The following is a 23,644-nucleotide window of genomic DNA, read 5'->3' as shown; positions in this document are numbered from 1 at the left end:
GTCTTTATTGGGATTCACAACACTTGGAATCCTGGAAAATCTAAATGGGAAACACTTCATAAATGCTCCTTTTTAAGATGATGAAGTCTTACAGTGAAGGACTTGGTGAGAAAATAAACGTCATATTTTATCTTTGACAAATACTAAAGAAACAAGCTGGGCCTCAGTGTTTGTCAGCAGTCTCCTCTTTTTGGGGTCCAAGACTTGGACAACCATGTATTTCATGCGTGTTCCAAACCACAACCGTTAGGATTCTTTCAGTTCCTCGTGTTCACGGCATCCTGGGCAGAACCCTCAGGGACGGGCTAGTGGGTTTGGGGTTGAAGTCCGCTCCGTACCAGAACCAGGATGTGCAGCCCTCCAGTCCCTGACATGGATTTCACACATTTCAGTGAGCTGTCAGAGGACACCAGCACATCAGCTGTCCGTGTTTGGCCCCTCGTCAGACTGACGACCTGTTCAGGGTGAACCCCGCCTTTGCCCAACAGTCGCTGGATTGGCTCCAGCAACCCAGGACCCCGAACTGAATCCAGGAAGTTCTGAGTCCATACACCTACAGGCAGCTGTCTGACACAGCGCTCCTGCAGAAGGGTTGCAGGGGGGGGGGCTTTTTTAAGCACAACACCATCAGAGTAAAGTGTGGGGCTCAGGGGCCGTGAGTGAAACGTCCATCTCTGTTCTTACAGATAACTCATGGGAATGTAAAAAAAAAACTCTACAACTGTTCGTTTTTTTCTCTTTACAATTTTTAAAATTCATTTGGAAGTTTTCTGATTCTAAATGCCGCATTCAAAAAGGTTTATTTGTAAAAAAAAGAAATTCAGTTGTTTTTCTGGACCGGTTTCTTATCATCGCCAGCAGATGGCGCTCAAGAGGAAATGCAACTCGTGCGTCACGTGATCCCGTCACATGACTATCAGCAGGAAGCGCTTTTCCCCTTTCTGGATGTTGTTGCTCCAAGTTTTCATCTTTTATCCGCTAAAAATCCCAAAAATAGAACAAATATCAGCAGTGATTCCTTTTTCTGCTTCTTCAGGATCATTTTTGTTTGGTTCTAAGAACCAGACCGGACATTTTCTCCGGATCTTCTGACTGGACGGAGGTTCGTAGAAGCTGCAGATCGAAGCAGAGAATCGTTTGAAATAATCTGTTTGTCTGTGAAGTTATTCAGATTGTTTTTCATGGTCATGAAAACAGCGGGAAAATCCTCAGACTGAAACAGACACACCGGAGTCACGTGACTCAGTGTTTTTTCAGAGGAGCGGTTATCAAATACTGCAGGAAATCGATCAGGTGTTCAGAACCTCATAATATAACATCTGCGTAGAAGCACGGCGGTGGTAGTGTCATGATGCAGGACGTGCTCTGAATAAACCTGCATAGTTCCTGTGCTATTTCACTTTTACGGTTTAGAAATCGGTTATATTTAAGGACCAGAACAAGATCAGAACTGGTTCTGAGTTTTAGTCCATGAACTTTATTTGAATAAATCTGAATGAGACACATCAGGCACCAGACATGCTGGCCACGGTTCTTCAAAAGAGACCTTCCTGTTTCTAAAATGCTCTTTCTGCTCATTCTGTGCTGTTCTAGTGAACCTGCGTTCTCCCCTCTTATACCTTTATTCTGACGGTTGAAGAGCTTCTTGGGCGATGCGTTTCAGGTGAAAAGGGCATCAGCATGGCGTCGGCGGTGGAGAGGACGGATGAACACGTCCGGGAGTATCTGATCTACCGCGGCTTCACCAACACTCTGAAACATCTGGATCATGAGATCAAGGCGGACAAGGAGAAAGGCTTCAGGGTACGTCCTGCAGAGGAACTTCATGACGGTTTGGCAACAACCAGCCAACGGCTGCTGACAAGTGGAAGCTGACAGGCGAAGACTCTTGATGTCTGTGTCTGCTGTTCTCTGTGAACGACTGTCTCTCTGCATCACACGCCAAACATCCCAGCATGAACGCACAGCCGTGGAAACCAGGAAACCCTTTTGTTGTGTCGACTGAAGAGCTGCAGTCTGGAACACGGCTGGAGCTCATCTGGGCTTGTTTTCTGCTCTCAGGTGGATAAGATGATCGAGCAGCTGCAGCAGTTCGTTCAGAGCTTTGACCTGTTCAGCCTGAAGGAGTACTGGCTGTACCTGGACAGGCGTTTGTTCTGCAGGCTGGAAGACGTCTACAAGTCCACCGTCAACAAGCTAAGAACCAGCCTGTACAGATACTACGTCATCAACACCATCCAGGTAACAGCAGAACACCTCAGCCGGCTTCTCTGTGGCTTCTGTCACCTATGAAGAGGGTGTGGCTTCTGTCACCTGTGGGGAGGGTGTGGCTTCTGTCACCTGTGGGGAGGGTGTGGCTTCTGTCACCTGTGGGGAGGGTGTGGCTTCTGTCACCTGTGAAGAGGGTGTGGCTTCTGTCACCTGTGGGGAGGGTGTGGCTTCTGTCACCTATGATGAGGGTGTGGCTTCTGTTACCCGTGGTGAGGGTGTGGCTTCTGTCACCTGTAATGAGGGTGTGGCTTCTGTCACCTGTGATGAGGGTGTGGCTTCTGTCACCTGTGAAGAGGGTGTGGCTTCTGTCACCTGTGAAGAGGGTGTGGCTTCTGTCACCTGTGAAGAGGGTGTGGCTTCTGTCACCTGTGAAGAGGGTGTGGCTTCTGTCATTTGTGATGAGGGTGTGGCTTCAGTCACCTGTGAAGAGGGGATGGCTTCTGTCACCTGTGGGGAGGGTGTGGCTTCTGTCACCTATGATGAGGGTGTGGCTTCTGTTACCCGTGGTGAGGGTGTGGCTTCTGTCACCTGTAATGAGGGTGTGGCTTCTGTCACCTGTGATGAGGGTGTGGCTTCTGTCACCTGTGATGAGGGTGTGGCTTCTGTCACCTGTGGGGAGGGTGTGGCTTCTGTCACCTATGATGAGGGTGTGGCTTCTGTCACCTGTGGGGAGGGTGTGGCTTCTGTCACCTGTGAAGAGGGTGTGGCTTCTGTCACCTGTGATGAGGGTGTGGCTTCTGTCACCTGTGAAGAGGGTGTGGCTTCTGTCACCTGTGGGGAGGGTGTGGCTTCTGTCACCTATGATGAGGGTGTGGCTTCTGTTACCCGTGGTGAGGGTGTGGCTTCTGTCACCTGTGATGAGGGTGTGGCTTCTGTCACCTGTGATGAGGGTGTGGCTTCTGTCACCTGTGAAGAGGGTGTGGCTTCTGTCACCTGTGAAGAGGGTGTGGCTTCTGTCACCTGTGAAGAGGGTGTGGCTTCTGTCATTTGTGATGAGGGTGTGGCTTCTGTCACCTGTGAAGAGGGTGTGGCTTCTGTCACCTGTGGGGAGGGTGTGGCTTCTGTCACCTATGATGAAGGTGTGGCTTCTGTTACCCGTGGTGAGGGTGTGGCTTCTGTCACCTGTAATGAGGGTGTGGCTTCTGTCACCTGTGATGAGGGTGTGGCTTCTGACACCTGTGATGAGGGTGTGGCTTCTGTCACCTGTGGGGAGGGTGTGGCTTCTGTCACCTATGATGAGGGTGTGGCTTCTGTCACCTGTGGGGAGGGTGTGGCTTCTGTCACCTGTGAAGAGGGTGTGGCTTCTGTCACCTGTGATGAGGGTGTGGCTTCTGTCACCTGTGAAGAGGGTGTGGCTTCTGTCACCTGTGGGGAGGGTGTGGCTTCTGTCACCTATGATGAGGGTGTGGCTTCTGTTACCCGTGGTGAGGGTGTGGCTTCTGTCACCTGTTATGAGGGTGTGGCTTCTGTTACCTGGGATGAGGGTGTGGCTTCTGTCACCTGTGATGAGGGTGTGGCTTCTGTCACCTGTGGGGAGGGTGTGGCTTCTGTCACCTATGATGAGGGTGTGGCTTCTGTTACCCGTGGTGAGGGTGTGGCTTCTGTCACCTGTTATGAGGGTGTGGCTTCTGTTACCTGGGATGAGGGTGTGGCTTCTGTCACCTGTGGGGAGGGTGTGGCTTCTGTCACCTGTGATGAGGGTGTGGCTTCTGTTACCTGGGATGAGGGTGTGGCTTCTGTCACCTGTGATGAGGGTGTGGCTTCTGTCACCTGTGATGATGGTGTGGCTTCTGTCACCTGTGAAGAGGGTGTGGCTTCTGTCACCTGTGAAGAGGGTGTGGCTTCTGTCACCTGTGGGGAGGGTGTGGCTTCTGTTACCTGGGATGAGGGTGTGGCTTCTGTCAACTGTGATGAGGGTGTGGCTTCTGTCACCTGTGAAGAGGGTGTGGCTTCTGTCACCTGTGGGGAGGGTGTGGCTTCTGTCACCTATGATGAGGGTGTGGCTTCTGTTACCCGTGGTGAGGGTGTGGCTTCTGTCACCTGTGATGAGGGTGTGGCTTCTGTCACCTGTGAAGAGGGTGTGGCTTCTGTCACCTGTGGGGGGGGGGGGTGGCTTCTGTCACCTGTGAAGAGGGTGTGGCTTCTGTCACCTGTGGGGAGGGTGTGGCTTCTGTCACCTATGATGAAGGTGTGGCTTCTGTTACCCGTGGTGAGGGTGTGGCTTCTGTCACCTGTGATGAGGATGTGGCTTCTGTAACCTGTGATGAGGTTGTGGCTTCTGTCACCTGTGAAGAGGGTGTGGCTTCTGTCACCTGTGGGGAGGGTGTGTGGCTTCTGTCACCTATGATGAGGGTGTGGCTTCTGTTACCCGTGGTGAGCGTGTGGCTTCTGTCACCTGTGATGAGGGTGTGGCTTCTGTCACCTGTGATGAGGGTGTGGCTTCTGTCACCTGTGAAGAGGGTGTGGCTTCTGTCACCTGTGAAGAGGGTGTGGCTTCTGTCACCAGTGGGGAGGGTGTGGCTTCTGTCACCTATGATGAGGGTGTGGCTTCTTTTTCCTGGGATGAGGGTGTGGCTTCTGTCACCTGTGATGAGGGTGTGGCTTCTGTCACCAGTGGGGAGGGTGTGGCTTCTGTCACCTATGATGAGGGTGTGGCTTCTGTGACCTGTGAAGAGGGTGTGGCTTCTGTGACCTGTGAAGAGGGTGGGGCTTCTGTCACCTGTGAAGAGGGTGTGGCTTCTGTCACCTGGGATGAGGGTGTGGTTTCTGTCTCCCGTGGTGAGGGTGTGGCTTCTGTGACCTGTGAAGAGGGTGTGGCTTCTGTCACCTGGGATGAGGGTGTGGCTTCTGTCACCTATGATGAGGGTGTGGCTTCTGTCACCTGTGATGAGGGTGTGGCTTCTGTTACCTGGGATGAGGGTGTGGCTTCTGTCACCTGTGATGTGGGTGTGGCTTCTGTTACCTGGGATGAGGGTGTGGCTTCTGTCACCTGTGATGAGGGTGTGGCTTCTGTCACCTGGGATGAGGGTGTGGCTTCTGTCACCTGGGATGAGGGTGTGGCTTCTGTCACCTGGTATGAGGGTGTGGCTTCTGTCACCTATGATGAGGGTGTGGCTTCTGTCACCTGGGATGAGGTTGTGGCTTCTGTTTCCTATGATGAGGGTGTGGCTTCTGTCATCTCTGATGAGGGTGTGGCTTCTGTCACCTGTGGGGAGGGTGTGGCTTCTGTCTCCTATGATGAGGGTGTGGCTTATGTCACCTGTGATGAGGGTGTGGCTTATGTCACCTGTGATGAGGGTGTGGCTTCTGTCACCTGTGATGAGGGTGTGGCTTCTGTCACCTGTGATGAGGGTGTGGCTTCTGTCACCTATGATGAGGGTGTGGCTTATGTCACCTGTGATGAGGGTGTGGCTTCTGTCACCTGTGATGAGGGTGTGGCTTCTGTCACCTGTGATGAGGGTGTGGCTTCTGTCTCCTATGATGAGGGTGTGGCTTCTGTCACCTATGATGAGGGTGTGGCTTCTGTTTCCTAAGATGAGGGTGTGGCTTCTGTCTCATCGTTCTTCCAGAGAGGGAACCTGGAGAAGACACAGGAGTTTTTCCAGAAGCAGGCTCTGGAGCTGCAGGGGCAGCCGGAATGGCGCGACTGGTTCATGCTGCCGTTCCTTCCCGCCCCGGAGCAGAACCCCGCCATCGCACCGTATTTCTCCAGGCAGTGGGCCGACACCTTCCTGGTGTCGCTGCACAACTTCCTGTCAGTCCTCTTTCAGTGTGTGCATATCCTTCAGCTGGACAGATGACCTGTCTTTACAGGTGCAGAACCGACTCCAGAATGTGGTTCTGATCCATGTTCCTGGTTCTGCTGCTGGCTGCAGAGACCAGCTTCAGACGTTTGAATGGAAACTGATCATGAAAAATAATCCTTAACTGGATTTCACCTCAGCCTTTGCTGCTGAGTTTTGATGCTGAAGTCCAGAGGATGACCAGCCTGACGGAAGAGAATGAGCAGCTCCAACAGCAGGTGAGGACAGGGTAGCCTAACCCAGACCCCCTAACCCAGACCCCCTAACCTAGACCCCCTAACCTAGACCCCATAACCCAGACCCCCTAACCCAGACCCCTAACCCAGACCCCCTAACCCAGACCCTAACCCTAAAACTAAACCAAAACATCGACCCCTAACCCAACTGAACCAGCCCCCCTGCCTAAACTGAACCACAAAACCCCTTCTACAAACCTGACTTCCACACCACACACTCTTCAAAGGACCATCTGATCCCTCTGCACAAACGCAAATCATTTCAAAGGACCCCCAGATCCTAAATCCATCCCTGATCCACTGACAACACTCCTCTATACCCCCCTTCACCCACTGCCCCCAATTCTGAGGAACCTCATTTCCTCTTTCCTAGTCTTTTGGTTAGAGTTACCTCTTTACTACAATGTGTCCCACCTATTAGTGCCGTAAGGTAGATACCTGTGTCACAGGTGTCCAACACACGTCACAGCACACTCCACGCCACGGCACCGTTTGTAAATGTGTTTTCATCTCTTCCAGCTGTTTGCTATGCAGACGGAGAGCCGGGACCCGAAGGACGGAGAGGGGGTGACCCTCCACAAGCTGCCCCCATACGTCCAGAACATGGACCGACTGGGAGACACCGAGCTGTGAGCCCCCACCCTCCGTCTGTATTGATGACTGACTGTTCAGTGACATGAAGATCCTCCTATCCAGCATTCACAAAGAAACTGCTGAGCACTCATGTTTAGAGAGAAATGAACCAGTTAGATTCAACACCAACTGAATGACTATCTAGTATTGTAGAACCGGGTTATAATACACCATACTTTACAGGGTGAAGAAATAAAAGAAGGCTGACAGTAAGCCTGCTGAGAGAGCTATCCTACCGATGACTGTAGAAGACGACATAAACCTAAGATTTAACGTAGAACCTGCCCCCATAAAGCTAGAACTACGGAAACTAGAACTGCTTTAGACCGACCCGTCAGGAAAAGTTTGCAGTTCTCCCCACACAGTTGTCAATTAAACAACTGAATGTGTTAAAAATACTCCTGGATTTAAACACCAATGGGCTGTAATTACTTAGGTGTGATACAGCTGAAGAAGAAATCCGCTCTGATCTAAATAGGTCAGCTGGTTTTATGCCACTGAACTCTTACAAAGAGTCTGGAGTGAGCGCCGTCTCTGTCCGGCACAATAGATTCAGTTTTTATCCTTTAGAAAGGAGATTCTGGTCTCATCAGATCAAAGCAGGTCTTGTCATCCTGTTTGTGACGACTCTTCTGCAAACTCAATCAATGGTTCACAGAGGTTAGTTCTGCTGCTTTATACCATGGTCCGGTTGAATACTCGATTCTGATTGGCTGCTGGGTGTCCATTAAAACCTGAAAACCGAACAGTGAAAAAAGAAGTTCCGGTCAGCTAGCTTAAATGTTTTGTATCACTGCGCCGGCTTCTTTAAAACAACCTTTAGCTTCATCATCTGGACAAAAACAAGCGGTTAGAGGAGAACTTTCTCTCTGAACTGATGCTTTATTCAACCCATCGGGACGATCAGCATAGATATATCACTTTATATCACCGAATCTTGACTGCAGTGCTGGTGCGGCGCGACGCACCAGCACTGCTACTTGGATTGCTTTTTTGTGAGAAAAGCAATCCAAGTAGGAAAAAAAACAAGAATTAAGGACTAAAACCTGGTTAATATGTATTCCTTTTGTAAGTGACCATGGTATAAGTGGGTTAATGGCCTTCGAAGTGTGCGTTATTACTTTGTAACGCATTTCGCGGAAGCAAGGTGACACACTGCCCGGCTTTGGACAACTCATCATGTTCCAGAAGTGGGCGGGAGTTTTTTTTGCTCCTTAATGCTCCACAGTTTGAGCTCTGAAAAAATCAATCCAGCTCTTTTCATAACCCCCCTCCTCCCCCACTCTATCTTCTGGAATAGAGTAGAACTGTGATTCTAGAGGTGCAACGATACAGGTAGTTGAACTCCACCGTTTCGGTACGGCAGTTTCGGTTCAGTTCACTTCTGTACCGTTTCGGTACGTTTTTTCTTTTTCCCCGCTTCTGCATCGTAACGTTCCAGCTGCTTTGTCACTCGTAGCTGGGAAACGAGCTGCTCCTTAACCAAGATCCCAACTTCTGCCTCTTGGCTGATGCAGGGCTCGACATAGCCATTTGTCCGCTGGCCCGGTCCTGTTTTTCAAGCAGTACGGACCACAAGACTTTATTTTTTACTTGTCCGCTCGGGCCACTAAAATATCTAACAATTAATACATTTTTCACCTTTTACAATAAAGTATATTTTGCGAAAACGTGTAGATTTACCTCGTCTTCATAATTTACTTTTTCTGCTATGGGAAACCTTTGATCGCTTCTCCTCCTCTCCCGCCTGCGCGCGCGGCTGCCACTGCCGAGCACCACGCGGCACGCGCTCACTCAATTTTTTTTAAAAACGTTATTGAATGTAACAATTCAATACAAAACAATGTTAAACAGCAACAACGAAGGAACAAGCCAGTGGGTTATTATTACATTTTATGCAGATATATTTAAACTGACACACATATCAGCGCGCCCCCTGGTGGTTTTTCACCGCGATGATCATAAATCCAACACCGTCACTGAAGAGAGACTGAAGCATGTCAGAGATGTGGAAGACATGGCAGGAATAGATAGGAATATGTTAGTAGTTATTAATTATTAGTATGGACAGCAAGATATTTAATGAATGCATTGAAGATGAAACTGTATGCACTAAGCTTTAAGCTGAACGTCAAAGAATCAAAGGCAACTCCAAATACCTGAATCTCAGACTCTAATGCAGTATAAGGTCAAACTACTTAATTTTGTTTTTCTTTACAACACTGTAAGCAGTAAGTATTTCTAGTTAGCTGAATGATCTCAGTAATTTAATTGTATTTAATTTTTCAATTATTTAATTTAATTAGGTAACTAAAGTAACTAAAAAGTAAATGTAACTTTGCAACAGTAACAAAAAGCAGAACCTTAAGGCAGTCAGAGCAAAAAAGTCAATAAAACTTCTTAACTATTGATTAGGAACAAATGTGAAATAGCAGTGATTAGAAGCAGCATGAAAACTTCTTAACTAGTGTTAACTACTACACTGCAGTGCTCTCTTCAAAACATCTGAAACAGACTAGAGCAGATTTAAGTTTGATATGCTCTATTTTCAGTCATTGAAAAGTGTATAAATAAGTGCTAGATGTCACCAGAATGCACCAAATTGCACCATATTAAAATTTTCCGGGGGGGCATGCCCCCGGACCCCCCTAAAGTTGCAAGCACCTGCGGAGCGGCGGGTCTCGCTGTGCGCGGTGTCGGGCCAGTAACTTTCAAAAACTACTGGCCCTGTGGGCCAGTGCAAATTTCTGGGCTATGTCAACCCCTGTGATGCTTCTGATGCTTCAGTGTTTCCAGCTGTTTCTTCATCAAGCTGGTCCCTGAGGTGCACATCTTCCTTCTGCAGCATCAGTCACGTACCTGCCGAGCCTGAAAGTTGGTGCTTTCAGTTTCACAAGCATCCTCGCTGTTCTCCAAATAATCGTTTTGTCCATCTGCTCCACTCAAATGTCATCAGGCAAATGTCTCCAAAAAGAGCGTCTTTGTCCCTCTCGTCCATTTTTGCTACTTCTTTGGAGAAATGTCTTCTTCCTGGCTGAATAACTGATCTCTGAATGAAAAGTCTCATTTCCTGGAGACAATCACACACTTAACTAGCGTCTCCGACCAAGACTTTTGCTTTGGTCTGGCGTTGAGGCCCACCTTTAAGACCAAGGGTGGACGCCCCTGGGGCACAGATCTCCTTCCTGGTTGGTGAGGGCTGGACGTTCCCAGATCAATATTTCAACCTTCAGGCATCTGAAAACTGACCCACGGACTCTCCTGGTCATTTTCAGTTCACTCAGACGGCGTTAATGCAATGTGGGCAGCTTCTGGAGCTTCACACCTTCGTTAAAGGAATCTAAACTTCAGAGGAAAGTGATGAAAATCCTGTTTCTCCTCTGAGGCTGTAGAACTTTGGACCAGCGGAGGCTTTTATAGAGAAGCTTTAGAAGAGCTAAAGGAGAATCCTTAAGAATTGGATCAATGCAGCAGTTTCTACGTTTGACCGTCTTTGATGGTTCACAGTTCCTGTTTTTGTCTCAGATGACTCTGATTTCTCACAGCTGGACTGGAGAGCAGATTGATGTCGTCCGCTGTAAATGTTCAGTGCGATCAATTGGACTCTTAAATAGGTTTGTAGCAAAACGTCCTGCCTGTTCAGGTAGCAGGGGTCCTGTAGGGTACATAAGCGTGCACAGAGATGTCTGTTGAGACGCTGCCACCACGGTACGAAACACTTCACCGAAGAGACGGTTCATTCCAGAAAACCTCTTTATTTTTGAAATGTTTCCACTGGGATTGGATTCTCTCTTAGATCAGAATTGACTAAACCGGAGTGAAAATGTGACCCATTACTACAGATTTCACTAAAAGTTAGGTTTTCATGAGCTTAAACACAGTTCATGTGCAGAAACATCAAGGATCTTTCTACAATAGAAGGTTGTCATTTGGATAGAATGTCTGTGTTTGTCCTGCTGGACTGTAGCGTGACCTGTTTGGACCGGCGTGTTGTCATATCGCCATTCCTCCTCCTCCTTTCTTCCTGCAGGGACTTGGTGTCGAGCCAGCGAGCCGTCAGCACCACCACCCCTCCTTCCAGGAACTTCTTCTCCACATTCCTGCCTCAGGGCAGACGGACATCAGGAAAAACCCCTCAGATGACCTCTGGGTCCTTACCGAGCCACCCGTCAGGAGCCAGGAAGGAGCCTTCGGCCGGCCAGGTGAAGGCAAACGGCGGCTTCATGGAAACGCTTTCACAGACGGCGAAGGCCTCAGAAAGTTCATGTCTGTCTCTGGATTCTCCATAGACAACCTTCTAAAGTAATCAGTCAGGGCTGAACCCTGAGGTTCATGCTGGAGCCAGTTTGTGCAGAAGACAGAAGGGATTCTCAATACTGCATAACAAATGATGCAGCACTTTAAGGAGAAAATCCATGAAATATAATGACCTTCATGACTTTGTTCCTAACTAAAAACAAAAAAACTGTTAACATTTTTGAATTAAATGATAATTATAATGCAAAAAATAGTTTTCTTTCTTCTAAAATAGACAGTAAATGTGATCACTAGTTTGTAAAACTATTATAAGTATTATATGTTTCTGATTACTGGTCCCTTTTTTTAATCATTTTTACATTTTACTCAATATTTATTCAGATAAAATAAAACAAGATTTACAGCGGTTTAAAAATCATTGTAAATTACTAGATAATTTAGATTAAAGTCCTTTTTTATTACCTTTCTTCATCTTTCAGTTGCTCCCTATAGGGGGCGCCACTGCCAGTCCTCCGTCTAACCCTCTCCTCCGCATCCTCCTTGATCCTCTGTGATCTGATCCTTTGATGGATCCAATCTTGATCCACCCTGGTGCCAAAGAGAATCTCAGCATCTTCATCTCTGCTGCCTCTAGCTCCGCCTCCTGTCTCTGCATCAGTCTCTCTAAACACACCTCTCCTTTCCAGATCAAACCTCCTCCTCTCTGGCTCCACCTGCACCACCTGCACCGTGCTTTCACTACAGATCACAGTGTCATCTGCAACCACGATGGTCCACAGTGATTCCTGTCTAACCTCATCTGTCAGTCAGTCCATCACCATAGAAACAAGGATCTCAAAGCTGATCCTTGGTCCAGTCCCAGATCCACCCACAGGACATCTGTCTTCCAGCTCTCATCCACGTTCTGATCAACTCCATCGTTCTTCTCTGTCACTCCAGACTTCCTCCAACAAACCACAGCTCCTCTCTGGATCCTGTCATAGACTCCCTCTACATCTACAAAGACAATGCGGCTCCTTCTGACCTTCTCTGTTCTTCTGCAGGAGCATCCTTAAAGCAAATATTGTTTCTGTGGTTTGTTTGGTCTTTGCCACCATCACCCCGTGTCACCTCCCAGTACTTGTGTCTGCTGCCTTCTAGCCTCTAGGTGTCCCACCTTGTCTTTGCTACCTTATTCTCTGGTCTTCTGCTCTGCTCTCACAAAGTGGAACCAGTGAGTTCTCCTCCCTCCATCATGTTAGCCCTCTCTGTTCTGGAATAACATCTTCACTGCTCTTTACGTTTTTTTAGCCGTCTACCAGCATCTGTCCGTCTGCATTTCTGTCCTTAAGACCGTGTCGCACAGCTTCTACGTCCATTTTCCACGACATTACTGACATGTCGGTCTTTGGTGATCCATGCGTTGATGAACGTCTCTCATAAGTATTCGTCATTCGTTGATGTGCTCAGATGTCCGTCGAGGGTTTCGATGGATCTTCACGTGAATTCAGTACTGAGCTATTCTAAATGTGTTTTTCATTTGTCTCCGGCTACGTGGCTGCATGCACAGAACAGACCAAAGGTTTGGACACACCTTCTCATTCAAAGAGTTTTCTTTATTTTCATGACTATGATAATTGTACAATTGTACAATTTTCATATTCATGAAAATAAAGAAACCTCTTTGAAAACCTTAGGTCTATACTGTATGTAAGACTCCAGTGTTTTCTCTTTCTTTATTGCCACTACAACTTAATCTCCCTGCAGGGATTCCTAAAGTTCCTCTTAATCTTAACCACTGATGAAAAGTGAATGAAGCAAAGACTTTCAGGTTATTTACTCCGAACAGATGACTACATCTGCGTTGTACTGAATGTTCTCATAAAGTTCCAGACTCTGGGTTTGTGTTTTTCAGCTTTCAAGGTCTAAAGAGGCAGCTCCAACCAAGGAGGTGAAGCCGATCTCCAGCCAGCCGCTGACCAGTGAATCTGCCAATTCCCAGCCTCAACAGCCAGCAAACCAGGTGACAAACCAGAATTCCAGACACAAGCGAGTCCAGGAACACGAGAAAGAGAGAAAGGAGCTTTTTTCCAAACCACAGGTACTGAAAAACTGGCCTCTAAATCTGCTGCATTTGAGGATTTGCTTAGCTTTGGGGGATCTTGTTATGCATTGTTTTGGCTCAACAGTCTGTCTTTAATATTTAGGATTTAAACATGAGCTAAAGTTCATAGAGTCTGGTGCTCTTCAACCAGTGTGGCGCGGTACGCTGGTGCGCCGTGACCGATGTTCAGGTGTGGCCTGAAATTATTCAATGTCTCCTGTTGGTTCTAAAGAGGTTTAGCATCACCAGATATCATCAAGCAGGTCCAGGTTTCACACAGCTGTCAGGAATTGGAAACATTTGTTTTGATTCTTATGTTAATCTTTTTCAATGCAAACGTTCCCGGTGGTGTTTACCTTCTGCATTCTTAAAAAGTCATTTTTCATGTTTAAATGAAGCCTCTGTTCCCAAATCTCCTCTGCATGGGCGTGGCCATTGGTGCTGAGCATAGTAGCCCCGCCCCCTGTTGTTAAGCTAGACATGAGGGGGGTACAAACGACAGCGACTGACGGTCTCTATTCTCCAGTGTGTCTTTAGCACATGCAGATTGTTGAATTACCTTACAGCAAGTCAATTGAAACGCCAGAGAAAGTGCCTATTCACACTCATTCTCCAAATCCGTGCAGCCGCTCCTCAACGGTTGTCTTGACCACACGGACCCAGAGGAAGGGTTGAGATTTGGTTTATGTGTTTGTGTGGCGGCCAGTTTCAACGTTAAGTCGATGGTACAGACGCCATCTGAGGTCCAGCGGCGCCATTGGAACGCCAGGTGTGGCGTGAAGGCAGCAGTTTCAGGGGCGGGGTGTCCAGGGTGTACCTGAAGGCGGGAAAGCGATACTAAAGAAGGTCCCCTGATTTTATTCTTGCTTTTCTTTTTACCCTCTCTGGTTAATGCGGGGCAGGAAGCCTTCAAACTGGGTCAGAGCGGGAACACAAATGCAGAGAACACATTTACTGGGACTTGAACTGTAGGTTTAAATACGTGCGTTCAACAACAGAATCCAGTCTTGGTCAAACTTAAACTGCGTGTGGAGAAGGCAGCAACGTGCCATCTTCACTTCTCTGGCACCTGAACTTGTCCAAAGCGCTCCTGGGCCGTTGTGACATCACAGCCTCTGATTAATTCAAAAAGAGACAAACCAACCAGTAAACTAGAATGAATGTCAAATCCATTCACATGTTGGTTTCCTAAAGTTCACCACTGTTGTTTTTCCACATCCAAAGAATCCAAAGGGAACATTCTTAGAACATTCTAGACACTGGATGGTCACATGACTTTATTCACAGTCTGTCCACGTTGAAGTTAAATAAACTTTCTGTTTTATAGATTTTAAATCAATTTATTTCTTTTTGAAACGATTTAGTAATGGCGTAAAAATCGATTCGATGGAAAAGTTCCTCTATATATTATAAGTAAATGTGAAGCTGAGACTGGTTTAAATGGGTCTCAGTGGTTTTCTAGCAGCTCTCAAATATGGATTTTTAATGATTCACTAAACAATTAAGTCTAAAGCACCGAAGAGAGTCTGATTTAAATCTGTGGATTTTTGTGAAAGCGTCAAAGTGTCATGGTTTGTATAAGAAGTGTTAGCAGTCAGTCAGTCAGTCAGTCAGTCAGTCAGTCAGTCAGTCAGTCAGTCAGTCAGTCAGTCAGTCAGTCAGTCAGTCAGTCAGTCAGTCAGTCAGTCAGTCAGGCCTGTGGGACTTTTTGAGTGAACACATTACTAATGAATCCAACATGGAAAGTTGATCTGTTGTTTCTGCTTTTGTCTCCAGACTCCAGAGAGGAGAGGAGAGATGGAGGATGTGGAGCCCCCTGCCGAGACCCCCTTTAAAGCCCCCGAGGGCACCAACAGCTGCAGCTCTGGGGCAGAAACAGGAGGAGGCCTGTCCGTGGAGCAGGCCTTCATCAAGCTCAGTCAGGAGGAGTACGGAGAGCACCACTCCTCCATCATGCACTGCAGGTGCTGCTGCTCGTCCACAGCCTAACATCCGTCACAGAAGCCGCCGATCTCACCCTCCATGTCTGTTCTTCCCCGACGCTCAGGGTCGACTGTTCGGGTCGCAGAGTGGCCAGTTTGGACGTAGACGGAGTCATAAAGGTGGTGAAGATAGAAAGTCAAAGTATAAACTTGACCGACTGCTTAGGTCCGTCTGTTATCAGACACGGTTTTATTTTTTGTGGGTGTTTTTCACATGCCTGACATGTTTCAACAGACGTCTAAACATGTCATGTATGTGAAAAAGAACACAACTGTGTGTGAAAACAGAAGAACCCAAGCAGTCAGATAATAATTCGGACACGATGAACGCGGTTGCACTGTAAAATTGACCTTTCTTGTTGTTTCCACAGGTGTGGTCCTTCAACCCAGTGATGCAGACCAAAGCCACCATCATGTCCAAATCCCCGTTACTGTCGCTGGAGTGGGCCACCAAGCCGGACCGGCTGGTACGACCATTTCTCCATCACTGCTTTCCACTTTGCTAACACGGTGAATGCACATGGTTAGGAACTTTCCTTTGCCCAACCAATGAGCATTTGTGATGTCAGCTGTTGCTAGGCACCGGCGTTGGGACCGTGCGGCTGTACGACACCGACGCTAAGAAGAACCTCTATGAGATGAACATCGATGAGACTCATCCACGGTAAAGCTGTGTGTCTGCGGTTCCCTGCAAGAAGAGAGAGAGTGAGAGGGAGAGAGAGCAGAGAAAGTGTGTTGGGGGTGTGTGTTTATTTTTGTTATCCAGAGTGAAGGAGAACTGTAATAAATGAAGGTTTCCCCCAGAAGAAGATGAATGATTCTTTATTAACCCGCTCTGGAGGCTCTGAGGGTCCAAACGGGGAAGTGAACAACTGAAGGAAGATCCGCCTCCAGCGGAGAGGAAAGAAAGAAAAAACTAATGCAGGAAAGGTTCAACACATGATATTTACAAAGAAAGACGGTACACAGAATCTAACGTTCACCTATCTGCATGGAACTTCTAGACATTTAACTCCAACAAGACGCTGACTGCTGACCGCTGTCTCCAACAACCGCTACAACAAATGATGTCTTTGTCACGGTCTTTTATTGTGAAATGCCCAAGTGTCATTAAAAATGTAGTTTATTTTCAGTAGTTGAAGTTTAAGGCTGTATTCAGACAGGACACATTCGGTTTGCTTAAAGTGAACCAGAGTTCATTTCCCGGATAATCTGGAGCAGATTATCAGTCTGAATCCACCCAAACAGACTCTGGTCCTGGACCAGGATCAGCTCTCAGACCCGTCTTTGGAGGCGGTCTCGGTTCGTTTCCGATCAGACCTACGTCTGGTTGGCTCTGAGATCCCTCAGTCTGAATACAATCTGTCTTCAGAGCGGAACAACTGAACCAAAACAGCCACCGTAGTCGGGTATTATGGGATGTAAACAGACCAGAAATGAAGCAGCAGAAAACCGTGGACAAATGTAAAGCAAGGATTGTCGTGTAATCAAACAGAAAAAGGTCCAACTCTTTGTTACGTTTACTTTAACACCTGAAAACGCTCCTTCCATGCTTCTCTGTGTCTCGTCACGCGGCGACAGGTGCTGCTGTGACGTCATCCTAAAAGATGACAACACATCTTAAATTGTCTTAAAACAATGCCATAACACAGTGTTTTTCAACCAGTGTGCCACAGATGGTCAAGTGTGCCGTGGGAAATTGCCCTCATTAACTGCTCTAACAACATTTTCCATCTCCAGGATTTCAGCTCTTTGTTCATCCAAACAGGCATTGATAAAACACTGAGTAATTAGGAATATAAAAGATCTTAAAATTACTTTTTCTTTGTGTTTATTTAATTCTATTAAAGACATTTTGATCAGAATGACGGTATCGCGATTTATCTCCAGCTATAGCAGTTTTCTGAAAAGTCCCGCTCCTTTAACTGTCTCCGCCAATCATTCTTGGAGGCTTAATCACACGTCATCAGTCTGACCAATCAGAAGTGCTTAAAGTCTTCACTTCCTTGTTCTTAATTCTGCTGAAAAGTCTCTCAGTTCTAACAAAAACACCAGCTAAAGCTCGTCTTTAGCTGGTGTAGCTTTCCACAGAATCCGGTGTCAGACCGTGGAACAAGAGAACAAAACAATGAAGCTCAGAGACGCGAGTCTTTCTGCCCTTTTTCGGCCGTTTTCACACTACATCTCCCATGATGCATTGGCTTAAAGGGACAGCGCCTAATGAGTCGACCTTGTGACACGTCTTGAAACCACAACAAACAAACAGTTTCTAAATTTTCTGATTTAACTTTTATTTCATCTCTTAGAAAAAACAGCTGCGACTTCCTGCTTTTTCTACTACAATTATCACAAAAATCCACGTGAGATTGCGGGGGGGGCTGTCAATCAATACAGACCATGAATTTCTGCTTTTTTATTTTTTTTGGGATGCTGGTGTGCCGCGGGATTTTTGTCAAGGTTAAAGTGTGCCGTGGCTCAAAAAAGGTTGAAAAACACTGCCATAACACAAAAAACAGGAGACACAGCGACTCACTGAAATGTGGTGGGATGAAGTCAGGCACATTAAAGCAGCCTTTAACGTGACACACATCACTTTCACTGTTTTCCAACAATCTATACATCATAAACTCTTCTCAGCGTTCCTTCATAGCCGTGGTCTCCTCTGGAACCGCCCTGCAGCACGCCTCCACCGTAAAAGCGAGTACAAAGTGTTGATCCAGACATTCAGAACTTAGACCCTGTTTGAATGATCAGCTGATCCAACCAAAACGAAAGCAGAAATCTGAACTATAATAAAAGTATTTCCATCCGATGAAGGATTTCTCTTTTGCTTTTTCCAGATGTCAGTGATCTTTACTGATGTGTTCTGCAGAACATCGGTTCTTTTAGCCGTTTCTCCTGCTTCGTGTGAAAATGCTTCCTGTTTTCTTGACTAAACCGATGAAAAAAGCCAAAGAATTGTTGTTCTCTTTTGCTTTGTGTACAGTTGTGTGAATGTGTGTTGTTTACACCTGTTGCGTGTCTGTCAGCATCTTGTCTTTAGCGTGCAGTCCGAGCGGCTCCTCCTTCGTCTGCTCGGCGGCGGCTCTCGGCGGCTCCGGAAGTGTGGAGTCCGCTGCAGCACTTCCCGCTCCAGTTTCTGGTCAACTGCTGCTGTGGGACACCAAGACGGTGAAGCAGCAGGTAAGCAGCTGTGGAGACTTTTCATCAGGACAGTCGTAGGTTTAGGGGGGCACCACGGTGCAGAGCTGGGGTCTGGAGACACCTGGGGCCGGTGGATGTGCTGCAACAATAAACACCTGTTCTGTTGCATGCTGAGGTCGGCTTCCTATTCACTGTCTTTCACACTGAGACCAGGTCCTGTTCAAAAACTGCTGCACCTGGACTGCTCAAACCTGAAATCACTTATGATTTAGATAGTAAAAAATACATTAAACACAGTTTCTGGGACCTGGTCTGAGGTGGTCTCAGTAGGTAAAATGCAATAAATCATCCTGTTTCACATTTTCACATATCACATTTTCACAAATCAGAGACTGTGTTTAATGTATTCTTTACTACCTAGATCATAATTGAATCAGGGTTTGAGCAGTCCAGGTCCAGCGGTTTTTGAACAGGACCCAGTTCTAGGGGGTCTTAGTGTGAATAATGCAGTGGATGTTCCTTTAGTGGCCTCGCCAATCGGAAGCTGTGAATAGGAAGCCAACTTCAGCGTTTGTGAATGACTGTCCAACTGTGGAAAATGTACATGACCATAACTAGCAAACTAATGAAAAAGTTCAAACATTGAATTTCATATACAATAAAAGCACCATGACAGAATGAACTGAAGTTCCTCTGTTTTGTCTCATAATGGAACAAAAGATGAATAAACCAAAATAAACATATTTTTCATGTTCATGGTTGTGAAGTTCTTAGGAATATTGATGGTATTTTGTTCTGACGTATCCAATCCTACTTCTGTAGGTACAACAGTTCTGTTAACATATCATAAATGTAGAAACAAACACAGCTGCACTATTTCAACTTTGACCTATTTTCTTTGTGCAATATTGTTATGAAAGCACTTTTTGAGGTAATCTCAGCCAATGTTTGAGAAAGCTGTTTGTTTGAGAATTCAATAGAATTTCAGATCTATTGGATTTACATTATAGTTGGTGACAGCACAGCTGTTTAGGGGAGAATCTGGAATTGGCCCTTAATGTCATAAATGTTGTTGACCCCTGGTGCGGAGGTAGAGTGGCCGACCTTTGATTGGAAGCTTGGTTCCCAACCTGCCCATCCATGTGTCAAAGTGTCCTTGGGCAAGACACTGAACCCCACCTTGCCTCTAGTGGTTATGGGTTGGCGCCAGTGTTCGGCCGCCATCAGTGTGTGAGTGGATGACTGTGACTGGAAAAGGCCTCGGACCCTAAAGTGAGATGGAAAAGCACTGAACACGTCAACTCCAAAGCCTGTTTTCCTGTAAATCTGTCCAGACAAACGGGCCCATGTGACCCAGCTGCAGCTCAGGGATTGGTCGACATTCATCCACCAGTTGAGTTTTTCAAATTTGGGTTTCCCGAGTCTTTGTGTTCCAGAGCAGGTTTTTCCCAAATGCGTTCAGTATAGTGATTGATTGTTGATCAGTGATTAGTTGGTGCGATCAGCTGGAGATAAGACATGAGCTTTCTTTGGACAAATAGGAAGCGTCTGTGTTTTCATGCACTCTGTCCTTCTGCCTTTCAGCTCCAGTTCTCTCTAGAGCCGGACCCAGTGGCCATCAACTGCACGGCCTTCAACCACAATGGAAACCTGCTGGTGACTGGAGCTGCTGATGGAGTCATTCGACTGTTCGGTCAGTCGTTAGGCTCCATCCTGTATCCCAGATTCTGCTTTTTTCTCAGACAGATGTCTTCCTTATTCTGTCATGTTGTAGCTTTTGGGATTCTTAATAACACAAATATTCAGTTGTCTGAGAGGTTCTGCTACTTAAACCATCAACTGCTATTTCTTTATGTTCCCCCAACACCTGAACCCCCAACTATCACTGCTGCAGATATGCAACGCCTCGAGAGCGCCATGAGCTGGCGAGCTCACGATGGAGAAGTTTATAGCGTGGAGTTCAGCTACGACGAGAACACCGTGTTAAGCATTGGAGAAGATGGCAAGGTGTGAGGCGCCGAGCCGTGGCGTGCAGATCCATGAGCGGTCTTTAGTCTGTGAATGTGTGTTCTGGGGATACGGGTAAACGTGAGCGTCCCTGTGTGCAGTTCGTTCAGTGGAACATTCATCGCTGCGGGGTGAAGCAGTCCGAACAGGTGTTACCTCAGGATGCCACCGGTCCCTTTGTCCTGTCAGGGTACAGTGGATACAAACAGGTAAGCCGGTTACCATGGAAACAGCTTCTGTTCGCACAATCTACAGTGCCTTAAACTGATCCAATTCAATCTTTGTCAACGGTAACTTGAAGACATACAGTCAATGCAATAATCTGTCTTTATCTCAAGAAAAGTAAAATCCAGAAAGAGGACTAGAATGAGCTGAAGTACATCTGATGCTGTGAGGCGACTCTTCTGCAGGTTCAGGTTCCCAGAGGTCGACTCTTTGCTTTTGACTCAGAGGGACAACACGTGCTGACCTGTTCTAGCACTGGAGGACTCATCTACAGGGTAAACGTCCCCCTCATCCTCATCCTCAATCAGATATTAGTGTTTCTGGTCCCAGGTTAGCCAATTACAGAGCAATTAATACATTAATATAAAAAAGATGAAAATAAAACAAAAATGCAATTAATAATTAATTATGCTTGTAAAAACCTGACAGTGTTAATATAATCACTGTGCGGCTAGCATAGAGTCTCAGGGTGCTGGATTTGGGATGGAACCCTCCATGCATGGTGAGGAGCTTTCGTGTTTTAACATCCGTGGTCTGTATCTCTTCCTTTGGTCATCTTATTATTCCTGCAGGGTATCTGATAACTGGCAGTAGCTGTTTATTGCCCGGGTCTTGTCACCATCCGGTTGCATTTCTGGAGCCCGAATGACATCCCAGTGTCAGTACTGTAGATCCTGGTGGTGTGGATCAGGGAGTCAATGTCACGCTCACTCTTAGCATATAGCTTGATGTCATCCATGTATAGGAGGTGACTGATGGTGCCCCCATTTCTGAGTCGGTATACATAGCCAGTCTTGGTGATTATTTGACTGAGGGGGTTCAGACCTATGCAGAACAGCAGTGGGGACAGAGCATCACCTTGGTATATCCCACATTTGATGGACACTTGTGCAAGTGGCTTCCCATTGGCTTCAAGGGTGGTTTTCCACAGCTTCAAGAAGTTTCCTATGAAGGCTCTCATAGTCCTGTTGATGTTGTACAGCTCCAAGCATTCAGTGATCAATGTGTGTGGCATTGAGTCATAGGCCTTCTTGTAATCAATCCAGGCTGTGCACAGGTTGGTGTGTCGTGACTTGCAGTCTTGAGCGACTGTTCTGTCGACCAGGAGTTGGTGTTTGGCTCCTCTGGAGTCTCTACCAATGCCCTTCTGTGTGTTACTCATGAATTGATCCATGTGCCTATTTATCTTGGTTGCAATGATGCCTGACATGAGCTTCCATGTTGTGGACATACATGTTATTGGCCGGTAGTTGGATGGGACTGCACCCTTTGAGGGATCCTTCTGGATCAGGATCGTTCGCCCTTCCGTTAGCCATTCGGGGTGAGTCCCATCTCTTAGCAGCTGGTCCATTTGTGCTGCCAGGTGCTCATGGAGTGCGGTAAGCTTCTATAGCCAGTAGGCATGTATCATGTCAGGGCCCGGTGCTGTCCAGTTCTTCATACCCGAGACTCTTTCTTGGATGTCTGCCACTGTGATGGTTACTGGATTCTGTTCAGGGAGGTTTCTATGTTCTTTTCTCAGAGAGACCAGCCACTGGGCATTGCTGTTATGTGCTGTCTCTTTCTCCCATATACTTTTCCAGTACTGTTCAGTTTCTAGCCTTGATGTGTCAGCTCGGCTGTTTTGACCCTGCCACTGAGCGTACACTTTCGCAGGTTGAGTTGCGAAGAGCCTGTTTATTCGTCTGGCTTCATTGTCTCTTCTTTACTTCTGTAGGCGGCTGCTTATGGCTAGGAGCCTTTGTTTGGCAGTTTCCAGTGCTTCAGGTATGGGCATCTGGGTGTATCACTTAGGTACTTGCTTTCTCATTGTACCTCTTTGAGCCTCTGTCAGCTGACTCACATCCCCCCGAGTTGCCTTGATTTTGGCCTCTAAAAGTAGCTTCCATGGTGGGTACTGTTTTCTTCCATGGTTGCTCTTATAGCCAAGCATCTCAAGGATTTCTGCTGCTGAGGTGTAAACCAGTTCATTGGTTTCTGTGATTGTAGGAATTGCCCTCAATGCTTCATTCACAGTTTCCAGGAGACTGTCAGGCGGTACATCACTTAACCGTTGTAGCTGGTGTCGGGGTTGCCTAGTGTTCATTCTAGACATGATCTTGTCTTTCAGGTCAGTTGCTGCCTCGCTCAGCATATCTGTGGTTGTTGGGGCTGCGTACCCAAGCTTCACAGAAGCTTTTCTGTGAATAATCTTTCATGTCTATACATTTTCTATCAGTTTTTGTGTGTGTGTGTGTGTGTGTGTGTGTGTGTGTGTGTGTGTGCGTGTGTGTGTGTGTGTGTGTGGGTTTGGGTGTGTGTGTGTGTGTGTGTGTGTGTGTGTGTGTGTGTGTGTGTGTGTGTGTGTGTGTGTGTGTGTGTGTGTGTGTGTGTGTGTGTGTGTGTGTGTGTGTGTGTGTGTGTGTGTGTGTTGAACATTTTTCTGGATCTTCTCTTGATCTTTCAGCTGACCAGTGGAGAGCCGGCTCTGGAGAGAGTCCTGTCGCTCGGCGGCCACAAAGCTCCGGTGGTGACAGTGGATTGGTCCTCGGCTCTGGACTGTGGCACCTGCCTGACAGCCTCCATGGACGGGAAGATCAAACTGAGCACTCTCCTGGCACAGAAGTCGTAACCGAGGAGCTGATGGAGAATTGAGCGGTTATGAGAGATGAGTTCAGAGATAAGCATGAGATAGAAAAGCTCTAGACCACTGTTAACTCGAGTCTGGATTAAAGTCTGAATGATATTTACATTTCAGAGCTGGTTTGTCTAATTTACTCATTATTTCTTGTTATTGATGTTAGCAGACAATACAAAGGGTTTTAAAGCTCAGTGGCTTTATGTTGCAGTGTCCGCCCTGTGACTGGAAGTCATGTGTTCAAATCCAGGCCGATTCATACCAATGACTCCAAAATGGGACCCGATGCCTCCCTTCTTGACACTCAGCATTAAGGGGTTGGATCTGGGGGGTTAAACCACTAAATGGTTCCCGAGCGCAGCTGTGTCTGCAGCTCACCGCTCCCC

At 47.0% G+C, this 23,644-nt stretch overlaps 1 protein-coding gene across 2 annotated transcripts; it reads left to right on the top strand.

The window, feature by feature from the left end:
* Positions 1-894: 894 nt before the first annotated feature.
* On the top strand, positions 895-23,377 carry wdr91 (WD repeat domain 91). Of its 2 annotated transcripts, none has more exons than XM_011492898.4 (18): positions 895-1,102; positions 1,664-1,803; positions 2,062-2,241; positions 5,841-6,048; positions 6,210-6,292; positions 6,830-6,939; positions 10,974-11,145; positions 13,095-13,202; positions 15,060-15,247; positions 15,331-15,385; positions 15,637-15,732; positions 15,835-15,929; positions 18,295-18,448; positions 19,994-20,102; positions 20,304-20,416; positions 20,518-20,625; positions 20,827-20,916; positions 23,088-23,377. In XM_011492898.4, the coding sequence occupies exons 2-18, from the start codon at positions 1,681-1,683 to the stop codon at positions 23,250-23,252; spliced, it is 2,157 nt and encodes a 718-aa protein (XP_011491200.1). In that variant the 5' UTR covers positions 895-1,102; positions 1,664-1,680; the 3' UTR covers positions 23,253-23,377. The 2 variants fall into 2 exon arrangements, with proteins under 2 accessions (XP_011491200.1, XP_011491199.1); XM_011492897.4 differs by having other exon boundaries at positions 13,095-13,280.
* Positions 23,378-23,644: the final 267 nt, after the last annotated feature.

This window comes from Oryzias latipes, chromosome 12 (assembly GCF_053564925.1).
Source record: "Oryzias latipes strain Hd-rR chromosome 12, Olatipes_Hd-rR_3.1".
In the NCBI taxonomy this organism is placed as follows: Eukaryota; Metazoa; Chordata; class Actinopteri; order Beloniformes; family Adrianichthyidae; genus Oryzias; species Oryzias latipes.
The sequence above is the reverse complement of the archived record's forward strand: the minus strand, read 5'-3'. Positions and strand labels throughout refer to the sequence as shown.

Coding starts and splice junctions, on each gene's coding strand:
- wdr91 (XM_011492897.4), top strand. CDS start 1,681: ATGGCGTCGGCGGTGGAGAGGACGGATGAACACGTCCGGGAGTATCTG. Junction 1,804..2,061: donor ACAAGGAGAAAGGCTTCAGG/GTACGTCCTGCA, acceptor TTCTGCTCTCAG/GTGGATAAGATGATCGAGCA. Junction 13,281..15,059: donor AGCTTTTTTCCAAACCACAG/GTACTGAAAAAC, acceptor TTTTGTCTCCAG/ACTCCAGAGAGGAGAGGAGA.